Below are 10400 nucleotides of genomic sequence, written 5' to 3'. Positions count from 1 at the left end.
CATGGTACATTTCTCCATTCCTCACAAAGGGTGACACCTCCCCAGCATGCACCCAGGGGGCGGGGCCAACGCGGCAGGGGCTGGTTCCTCGCTGTTTCTGGACGGCCTTGTGGAGCTAAGACTGAATGCATTTCAGCATAGATGGCCGCCACAAAATTGTACATTGGCTCCCGGATGGCCTGGGCCAGGGCCAAGGCAGAGGGGGCCATTCCCTCACTGTTTCCAGGATGGCTTCGCGGGCCACATGAAACCACTTCGTGGGTCGCATCTGGCCCCCGGGCCTTGTGTTTGACATGTCTGGTATAGGGTTTCCTGCCTGAGCAGGGGGTTGGACTAGATGACCGCCAAAGTCCCTTCCAACTTTATTATTACTATTATTATTATTATTATTATTATTATTATTATTATTATTATTATTATTATTATTATTATTATTATTATTATTATTATTTATGAGATCTCTGATTGAGTGGATGTGAGAAACACAATGTGAGAATGAGGCTGCTTATATAAGTACGGAGTGGTTGGGTGTCCTTTACTCCAGCAGTCCTGTGTCTTTGGGGTGGGGGTGGGGGCTTTAGAACAGACAAAGGCTTGGTTTGATCTAGCAGGGGCTGTTCTGTTCTTTCTGAGCACTACAGGAGAATACCACCACTGGTGACATTGTGAAGACTAGAGAATAAAGAAGATTGCAGAACTAAATGGCAATGCGATCATTATTAATGACTTCACAAACCATAAGAAATGTGTCTATTAACAGTCACATGAAGTCATTTCAGAAGGCAAACACAAGACACCAGTGAAGGGAAAGGAGGGGGAAATGCCACTTCCTGAATATAAAACATATTGCCGCAGAACACCAAGAAACTCAACCTCCAGGGAAGGGGTTTGCAGTCAGCATACCAAGTGGGCAATAGAGACATATTTATGATACTAAAAACTGATCATCTGGAAAGAGCCTGTTTGGCCCCGTGTTCTTTTTTCTCCCTCCAACCTTGGCATTATTAATATATAAGCGGGCAGTATACAACTTCACCTGAATTCCTGGGTTGCCATATTTTATCTTGCAATTTCCCTTCTTCCTTCTCTGTTTGTGTTTCTTTCCTAGGAATGTATTTGTTTATGTTAAGAACCCTCACTTGGATTTAATGGAGGAGGACATCCTTTACCACTTAGATTTAGGAACCAAAACGCACAACCTACCAGCCATGTTTGGAGACACAAAGGTAACTTCAGGATGACACAACTGCCACTTTTCTGAACACGTTCCGTTCTGCTCTTGCTGCTCTCCTTTTTTCTTTTTCTTTTTTTTGTTACCAAAACCACAGACAAGCTTCAGAGATGAGTTAAAGGTCCTAAGGGAATAGTCTATGCTATTCGGCAAAGTGACTCAAAAAGTATGCTGCAGCCACAGTTATGGGCAATTACCCTTCTCTTCTCAGTGAAGGAAGGAGATTGAGAAAACAAAGCCAGTTTGATGGGCTAAATTCTTCCCTGGGGTAGTTTCTCTGGCTCCAGTTCCAAAACAATACATGGTGGAATTTGACTCATCTTAGTAGTATCATTTCCCATTTCTCTCACTAAGAAGAGCCTGATTTAGGTTGATGCCACTTCCAAAGCTGCTTAGGGATATTTTCAGATAAATTAACACCAACTCTATTGTGAAGTGTGTTTAGTCTCATGGAAAACTTTCAGAAAGAAAATCTGGGCTTCAAATTTGATACTGGTTCACATTTCAGAGGAACAGAATCCCCAGACAAGAGAACTAATGAGAGTTGAGGAAGTGATATTCTGACATATAAAATAATACCTGTTTATTAATCCTGATAGGTCACTTCTTGTATCTAATCTTTTTAACTGGAGATGTTAAGAACTAAACCTACATACCTCATGTCTCTGCTAGGATTAGTAGATCTGGAGTGAATACATCTACATGAAGCAAAGAGATACACAAAAATCTATTTTTGCTGTCATCTTCCGGTCATCCAGATTTTTGAGGCCCAAATCTGATAGCCCTATTTTTTTTACTTTTGCAGTTTAATCTCAATTCCCTGGCCTGTAATTTAGAGAACCTTGGGTGTAATGGATTAAATTTGCATTTGGATTCCCCCCATATAAACAAAATAATGGATATCTATCATTTTTAAAACCCATCTGGACAATTGCCCTAACACAAATGATGCAAATTTATGTCCAGGGCATAAAAAATATGTTAATTACAAATATTTAATATTAACAAGCCTTTTGGTTAACTGATGTGTTTTCCCTAAATAGTCCTTTAAACTGAGGATACATTATGCAGTCTTTTGCATAAGACTGTTATCTAAAGGTCTTCAACAAATGAATACCAGTTGGAAATTTGCCTTGGTCCTCAGTGATGGCTAAATTAACCTCTTTGTTCAGAAAAAAAATCAGCATCTACACTTTTGACTGAATGGAAAAACCTTACAGTATAGACTTTTTGCATAAAACAGGAAAAATGCATGTATGATTTGTGGCGTCGATGATTACAAAAAATGCATAATTGTAAAGTGTGAACTTTCTTATGTAATTATAGAGTAAGAGATCATTTTTATTAGTATATATTTGCTGCAAATGAAGGTGGACGCTTCTTCTTTCTATTTCTTTTTATTCTTTTTCTCTATTCTTGTTTTTTATTTCCTCTTTATTTCTTTCTACATTGCTTTTACTCTTTATTAGTTTGTATTAATTTTTATGTTCCCTGTAAAACTTTCACTAAATCTTATTTTAAATAAAGTAAAATCGCCTTGCTTCTGAAATGCTTATTTGTGCTATATAAGAAAAAGCCCAATGAATTCCTTTAATTTATTTCCGGAGAATATGTGGAAGCCAAGCTACTGTAAGTATTTAAAACCTCATTGATTATAATGGAAATATTAAGATAAAATTTTAATTGGTTTCAATGGGAACCATTCAAAGCATTTCCTTGCCTTGATTAGTTGTCCTCTCAATTCACAAGTGATTTTTTTGCTTCTTTCCCCAACATTCCACATGCATTTATGCTTGCAATTCCTGACTGCACGTATAGAATTTTGCACCCTTCTTGAAATAATAGAGCAGACCACACACTACTTCAGCATCTGGTTCGACTTTGTTTCTAGCATAAATAACTACTAGCAGTTTATATGCAATGCTTGCTTATTTTGCTGGGTTTATTTTCAGCTGAAAATTAAAGTCGCTGCAAACGAGGCATTTGGACTGGGGACAAAATTGAGATACAAAATGCAGACATTGCACATCAGATGTGAAATCCAGATGCATTTTGGGTTGTTGTGCCACTTGTCCCTTCAAAATGTGGGCAGAATTCCAGAGACAATGTAGTCAGCGTAGAACCAGATATATAGGGGAGATCTAAAACTAGCCCTGCATCTCTTTTCTTTCTTCTCCCTCCAGCCCCTTTTACTGAGTCAAATAATATGCAGGACATAACATTATCCACACTACTGTTTCACTTCACTGGATATTTTTGCAGGAGAGGAAGCATTTCAATTTTATTTATGTCATGGGTATTAGATTACTAGACCCTCACAACTGATGAAGCATATAGAAGGGCTCCTTTCAATAGAAATTGTGCATTTCTTATAGCAAAGTTCAGTGGGACACAGCCAGGGCAGCTACTTAATGACCCATAGTTGCCCAGACCTGTTTGGGCAGTGCCCCACAGATCTTCAAAGATTACATTGCTCAAATTGAGTTGTAAAATGTATTTATTATTTATTAGTCAGATTTATATGGTTATCCATCTCACAGAAGCAACTCTAGGTGGTGTACAATAATCAAAATGGTATTGATAAAGCTATATGTTTACTTTGCATGACCAGTTTGGCTAGTGGTGAAGGCATCAGGAGACTGTGAGTTTTAGTCCTGCCAAAGGTAGGAAAACTGGCTGAGTGAACTTGAGCCAGTCACTTTCTTTCGGCCCAGCCCACCTCACAGGGCTGTTGTGAGAAAAGAAGAGGAAGAAGGAGTAATAATGAAAGTGGGATTAAAAATAATAATAAATACTGTAAATTAGTTTTAAAATCTGTACTCTGAATCTCTGGCTGAAAATGTAAAACCAGCCATTTGTGACAGTACTTGAGCCAAAAACACTGTTTTAAAAAATAAAGAAGGCTCAACCCCCCCCCTTCCCCCCAAATTGCTCATCCCTGATTTAGGTCTTCTAATATCATGACAAAAATAAAATCAAGTTGTTATAGTCTGCTCTTAAGTCGCACAACGATTAAATTCCATGGGATTATCCTGATCAAATCCTCACCAATGTGTGTCCCCATTGCGCAAGTGGATCAGGACCATCTTTTACTTCATGCTTTCAAGTACGATCTCCTTTTGGGTATAAAAATGTACAAAACCATTTTGACAGCTTAGCAGCAGTAGCTGGAGAGTCGTTGTTTCTCTAAGGGCTGATACCCTTATCATCCTTTTGCAGTTTGTCTGTGTGGGAGGAAGCCCCAACAGAATGAAAGCTTTTGCTCACTTCATGCAGAAAGAACTTGGACACAAAGGAGAGGACAACGATTTGAAAGATATTTGTGCTGGGACTGACCGTTACTCCATGTATAAAGTGGGCCCAGTGCTTTCCATCAGCGTAAGTACCTTATGGGGAATCCTGGGAACTGCCCTTAATAGCGCACAGTATCTGACCATTCCAGCATACTCTTTGTTCTTTAATATATATCGAAGGAGGAACCAGATAAAAAGTAGGAAGATCAGTGCTGGGGCTCAAGGAATAGGTTTTCAGCACCTTGCTTTAAACTGACAAGCATCATTTCTTTGAACCAGAAGCTCCTTCAATCCTTTACACTTTCCCACTATTTCTACCTAATGCATGTCAGCAAGAGTGCCTAAGGCCATGTTGTGTAATCTCAGTTTATCCCTTAAGGGGCTAAAGCAGAAAGTTGGAAAGCCAAATAAACTGCTTTTATTAGGAAGATGTGGAGATACCTCCCCCCCACCCCAGCAAGCTTATAAGTGGGACCATTGGGGATAACTGTCCCGAACTTCCACACCTGCAGACAGCCATACAAAACATGGCTCAGTATTGGAAAAGATAATGGATGAACTGCTACTTTTTATTAAAGACCATAAGACTAATCATGAATCCCAGTGTCGGCTCTTGCTGAACAAGTCTGACGTGCTGGAAACAACAGCACCTTGGCTGATGATGAGTTTTGTGCATACTGTACACATAGTGGCTTCTTTGTGCTGTGGTCTGCTTGTATTTCACTGTGCCCGGCTTGTTTTACCCTCTTTCATGCCTCAGTGAGAATTGCCAGCCAGGTATGACCCTGGCATAACTGGGGCATATCCGGAAGAAGCTGGGATTTGCCAATGAGAAGGTCCTTCCTTAGACAGGTCAAGCTTGGCAACCATTTATATCAACTTTCCTGTCCTTCCCCCCCAAAAAAACCTCAGAGCTTCGAGGCAGCAAAGTTGTAATACTGCATGAAGGCAAATCATGTTATTGTCACATGACAGTAAAAGTGGCGGAGTAAAGGTCTTACTTTTTATACTGTTTTCAAAGGCTTTCATTTTAAATTGAAGTAGGACTTTTAAAATATTTTTTTTCTGGACCATTTCTCTAGAGCACGGGTGTCAAACTCGCCACGTCATGTGACGTGTCGCAACGTATCATCACTTTTTTTGCATTGCCGGAGCTAGGATGGGTGCGGCCTCCGCATGATGCAACCGGCCCAGGGACTGGCAGTTTGACACCCCTGCTCTAGAGGATCTTTTCTAGATAATTTGGAGTTAGTTCTGCTGTCCTTTCCTCGTTCCTCTTATTTCTCTCTTAGAATCCCTTAGTAAGGAGAATGTTTTCAGTAAAAGATTGCAGTAAAACCCTGGAAGATTCTAAAACAGCTAAAACTCCCTTGCTATTTTCATCCCACCTTGATAAAAAAAAGAAGCAGCTGCAGATGTTTTGATGCTTCCCTATTATGGTCTACAGATTATTATTTTTCCCTGTTGAATTTTTATTCTATTAGAATATTTTTGCCTTTGAAATTCAGGTCACACTATGCCATCTTTGAGCCTAGCAAAACTTAAATCCGCAACAAATCCAGTTGATGCACATAGGCCCAGTTTTCCATGCCTTTCTCACACACCACAATTCAGCCAATGGAGTATGAGGAAAGGAAACATAAAGAGATGGACTTGTCCTGAGCATTGCCCAAAGGGAAAAATAAAATGCAGTTGGCCTGATCCGCCAAGTTGCAGCGGAATTTGTAGAGCCCTGTGTCAGAAGAATAATTTGGGGTTCTAATTCAAGTCAGGGCTGTGCAAGAATAAATAAAAATGAAATCCCAACAGTTGTGAGGGAAGAAGAAATATTTATTCCTAAAAACAAAACAGTTTGCATTTAAGGGCAGGCTGTAGAGAAATGGGGTACAGCAGATTTGTATAGGGGGAGCTTGTCCGGGTGTCATGTGCTGATTCTAGGGTGACATTTGAGGTGTGCGTGTGGGGGTGGGGTATGTTTATTCTTGTGAACATGCAGTTTCTCTGGGAGACCTAATTTAATTAACTCTGTGTTTGCAGAATTTATCCTTTGATCTATGGATTAGTCCTGGGTAACTTATTTGAGGAAGTTTGCTAATTTTAGTTGATTAACTTAGTTTTAGCTTGACTGTTAATTATCTAGTGGAGACACTGAATCTCACACCATTGTGGATTCTGATACTATTTTAAGGGGAAGGTGGAAACAGTGTAAAGAATAATATATATTTGGATTAAAAAAAAACTTCTAACACCTGTTATAGTTTTTGGGAGGGTACAGATTTGGATGAGACACAGAGACTGATGGTCATTGAAGAAATGAGAGCTTACTATCAAAGTGCACTACAAAAATAAACTTTGTGTCTTGTCTGAACAGTTTTGCATTCTTTCATTTATTCCTATTTCTTATACCATGTTTCTAATTAGTTGCACTTATCTATCCTAAATATCCCATTTCCTTATCTTTTCTCAGATATACTATTTATGCTCAGACCTTCAATCCTTATTCTGTCCCTTCTTTCTATCTTCACATTTCCAAGACTTGATCGTCTAGTTCCTCATCACCGTTGTTCCAGCCACATTCTTCAACCTGACTTTTCTCTCTCTCCTAATCTGTCCCTTATAGTTACAAATTACAGCAATACCATTCCAACTGCACCGTTTCCAGTGGTAGGATTCAAATATGTGAACAACCGGTTCTCTGTGTGGTGGATGCCGCTTCCAGAAGTCCATTCTGGGCCTGGGCAACAAAAAAAATCAGCTACCGGTTCTGCCAAAGTGGTGCGAACTGGCTGAATCCCACCACTGACCGTTTCCCATTAGTTAGCTATTTTATTGCAGTGCCAAAATTCTTCAGACTTTCTCGTATGTTCTGATATGTTCTTAATTCTGCTCTGAAGGTAATACCACTCTATAGCTGTGACCCCTGTTCTCTATTTTATATTCTATTAAAAAACCTCTGACTCGCTAGGTCAGTGGTGGCGAACCTATGGCACGGGTGCCAGAGGCGGCACTCAGAGTCCTCTCTGTGGGCACCCACGTGATCGCCCCAGTCCTAGGCCTTCAGCTGGGTTTTATAAAACCTTTTCACTTTAGGCCTCCGCCGCCATGTGCAAAAAAAAAAAAGGTTCAATCAGTCAATTTCAACTCTTCACGGGAAAAAAAAAGTTCTTGAAAAGTTGGAATTGATTGATTGAACTTTTTAGTCCCACCCAGTCTGCCGTTACCATTGCAGCCATGCCCACCCAATTGGCCACGCCCACCCAATGGGCCACACCCAGCCAATGGGCCACACCCACCCGGCACTCGACAATGCATACGTGGGTTTTGGGTTGCAGTTTGGGCACTCAGTCTCTAAAAGGTTCGCCATCACTGCGCTAGGTCATATTTTCTGAGATATTTCCTTACTTAAACAGAGGAACAGAATAAGTGAAAGGGAGGAAACAAGCAGTGGGAGCTTGGGGAACTCCCATCTTCCTACAAGCTTTCCTGTTGACATTGCTTATGGGCAGCTGGCAGGAAGCATTGGAAATCACTCCTCTTTGGCTGAGCCATGAAACTGCCTGTCACTGCTAAAGGGAGATGGAACAAAGGGAGCTGTGGACTATGAGGAAAACTGTATCCTGCTTCCCCTCATGATGTGTCCCTAAGAGCCCTCTCCCTCCAGGAAAGAAGAGAGCTCACCATTGACCACTGGTACATCCCAGCCAGCTCTACCTTACAAGCAGGCATCCAAATCTCTCCCTCATCCTTCTCTTGCCACCCACCACCATTAAGATATTTTATATTTTGACGTCTGTACCAAGCAGCCACTCGCTGCTCACCTGTCAGGCCTTGCCCCAGCCGATTGGGTGTAGACACCAGAGAGAGGCAGGAAAGAGGGCCGGCATCTGAGCTTCCCATCTTTCTTTGTGCCATGCAACCTATGGGTTTCTAGGAAATGTAGCCAGATGGTGGAATGGCATTGAAGCAGCCACAACTTTCCCAAATTTCATTCCCATGGGAGCCATGGCATTCTGTAAGTTATCCCATCTGAATTAACTTGGTTCAATAATTGTTGCCCTATAACTTCCAATTTCACCCAATTGAAAGTTACAAACAGACACAAAAGTTTTGGTAGGGTATAGATTTCTCTTCTTTATTTTTACAACCCAGTTGGTCCTCATCTTTTTACAGGTAGACCTCATTTACTGATTGCTTGCTCAGTGACAGTGTGAAGTTACAATAGCTATGAAAAAGATTATTTACAACCTTGAATGTGCACTCGTTGCAGCATCCCCACTGTCATGTGATTGCAATTTGGCACCAGATAACCAGCATGTGTTTATGATGTCACAGTCTCCCTCGGTTACAGTATCCAATTGTCATTTGTGACCTTCACTGGCTTCCAATAAGCAAAGTCAGTGGAGAAGCTAGCAAGAAGCGTCAAGCCATGGTCATGTGATATCATGCTTAACAACCATGTTGATTTCTTTCACAACCATAGTTCAAGCTGATATTGTAAGTTGGGCATCGTCCATGTGATGCTTCACTTTACAACCGTGTCACTATGAGTGGAGCAGCCAGTCCCAATTATGTCCATAAATGAGGGTTACCCGTATTTCCATCTTTCATTTATTCTATATTTCTACACTAAGTTTCACTTTTTAATTTCTATTCTTTTCTCCTTGAAATAATTTATGACTGCCATCTGTGGTTACTTGGATTTATGAAGCCCAGATCAGGTAGCTCTTTTTGAAGTAATTTCTTTCAAGTATATTGCAGATATTGGAATTCTTTATTGGCCAAGTGTGATTGGACACACAAGGAATTTGTCACTGGTGCATAAGCTGTACATACAAGCAACAAGTGATAAATATTGCATGTTTGCATGGAACCATGACTTGTGTGGTTGCTACTTTTCTAGTGTCTGCCAAGCTCCAGGCAAAGGTCCAAGTTGGACTCCTACCAGGATATGCTGCTCAGTGTAGCTCTTGGGGGGGGGGGGGTGTTCCAACCTTGGCAACTTTAAGACTTATGGACTTCAACTCCCAGAATTCCCCAGATGACCATGTGGGCTGGGGAATTCTGGGAGTTGAAGTTCACAGGTCTTAAAGGTTGCCAAGGTTGGACATCCCTGCTGTAGTTTATGATCCTTGTAGTTGAATGAAAGTTCTTTTGCCTGCTTGTACTAGGCTGTCAATCTGCAGACATCACCTCCGCTTCTTCATCTGTAGGCCCTTTGCTTTCATCTTTCCTGCCCCCCCACACACACAGACACACACACAGACACACACCTCTTTTCCCACTCTGCCTTAGCCTTTGCTTTTGTAAGCTCAAAGGACTGGGTGGGTGAGGATGCCTCTGGATGTCAGCCCATCCTTGAAAACACCAGGGTGTGGTTCAGTTAGCACAGGCAGTCGTAACACTGGCTTGGATGCCTGTGAGTATGGATGCATGCCTGAAAGCCTGATAGAAGTGCCAGGGAAGCATTTCTGCCTGGCTGTAGCTGCTTTTCCAAAACACAGGTAGCAGTCCCAATTTCACCGTCTTACATTATGCAGCCTTATGTTCAGTGAAGCTTGCACCCTAGGAAATGGTGTAATTTAATAATCTTAAAATAGGTCAAAATCTAAGGCCCAAGTCATCCCAGTGACCCATTTCTTCCACATTTGAAAACATTTTCAGCTCCATCTTTATTCACTTTAATAATTTAATAATAATTCTATCCCTCTGTTAATGCAGCCCAGCACTGTGTTGGCTTTTTTGGCATGTGCTGCAGCTGCCAAAAAAGCCAACACAGTGCTGGGCTGCATTAACAGAGGGATAGAATCAAGATCACGTGAAGTATTAATACCACTTTACAATGCCTTAGTAAGGCCACACTTGGAATACTGCATCCA

The 10400-nt window shown here is 41.1% G+C and overlaps 1 protein-coding gene across 1 annotated transcript in view; it reads left to right on the top strand.

Moving 5' to 3' along the window:
* Nucleotides 1–1108: 1108 nt before the first annotated feature.
* UPP2 (uridine phosphorylase 2) overlaps nucleotides 1109–10400 on the top strand; it is a gene marked incomplete at its 5' end in the record, with an annotated part of 30516 nt that continues 21224 nt past the window's right edge. Inside the window, 2 exons of the mRNA XM_029284955.1 lie at nucleotides 1109–1226; nucleotides 4451–4609. Of these exons, the coding sequence (XP_029140788.1) occupies nucleotides 1109–1226; nucleotides 4451–4609 (277 nt within the window). The remainder of the gene's footprint in view (nucleotides 1227–4450; nucleotides 4610–10400) is intronic.

The sequence above is a fragment of the Protobothrops mucrosquamatus genome, unplaced genomic scaffold (assembly GCF_001527695.2).
Source record: "Protobothrops mucrosquamatus isolate PMUCROS unplaced genomic scaffold, P.Mucros_1.0 scaffold1139, whole genome shotgun sequence".
NCBI lineage: Eukaryota > Metazoa > Chordata > Lepidosauria > Squamata > Viperidae > Protobothrops > Protobothrops mucrosquamatus.
Note: the sequence above shows the minus strand (reverse complement) of the source record. Positions and strands in the feature narration are given on the sequence as shown.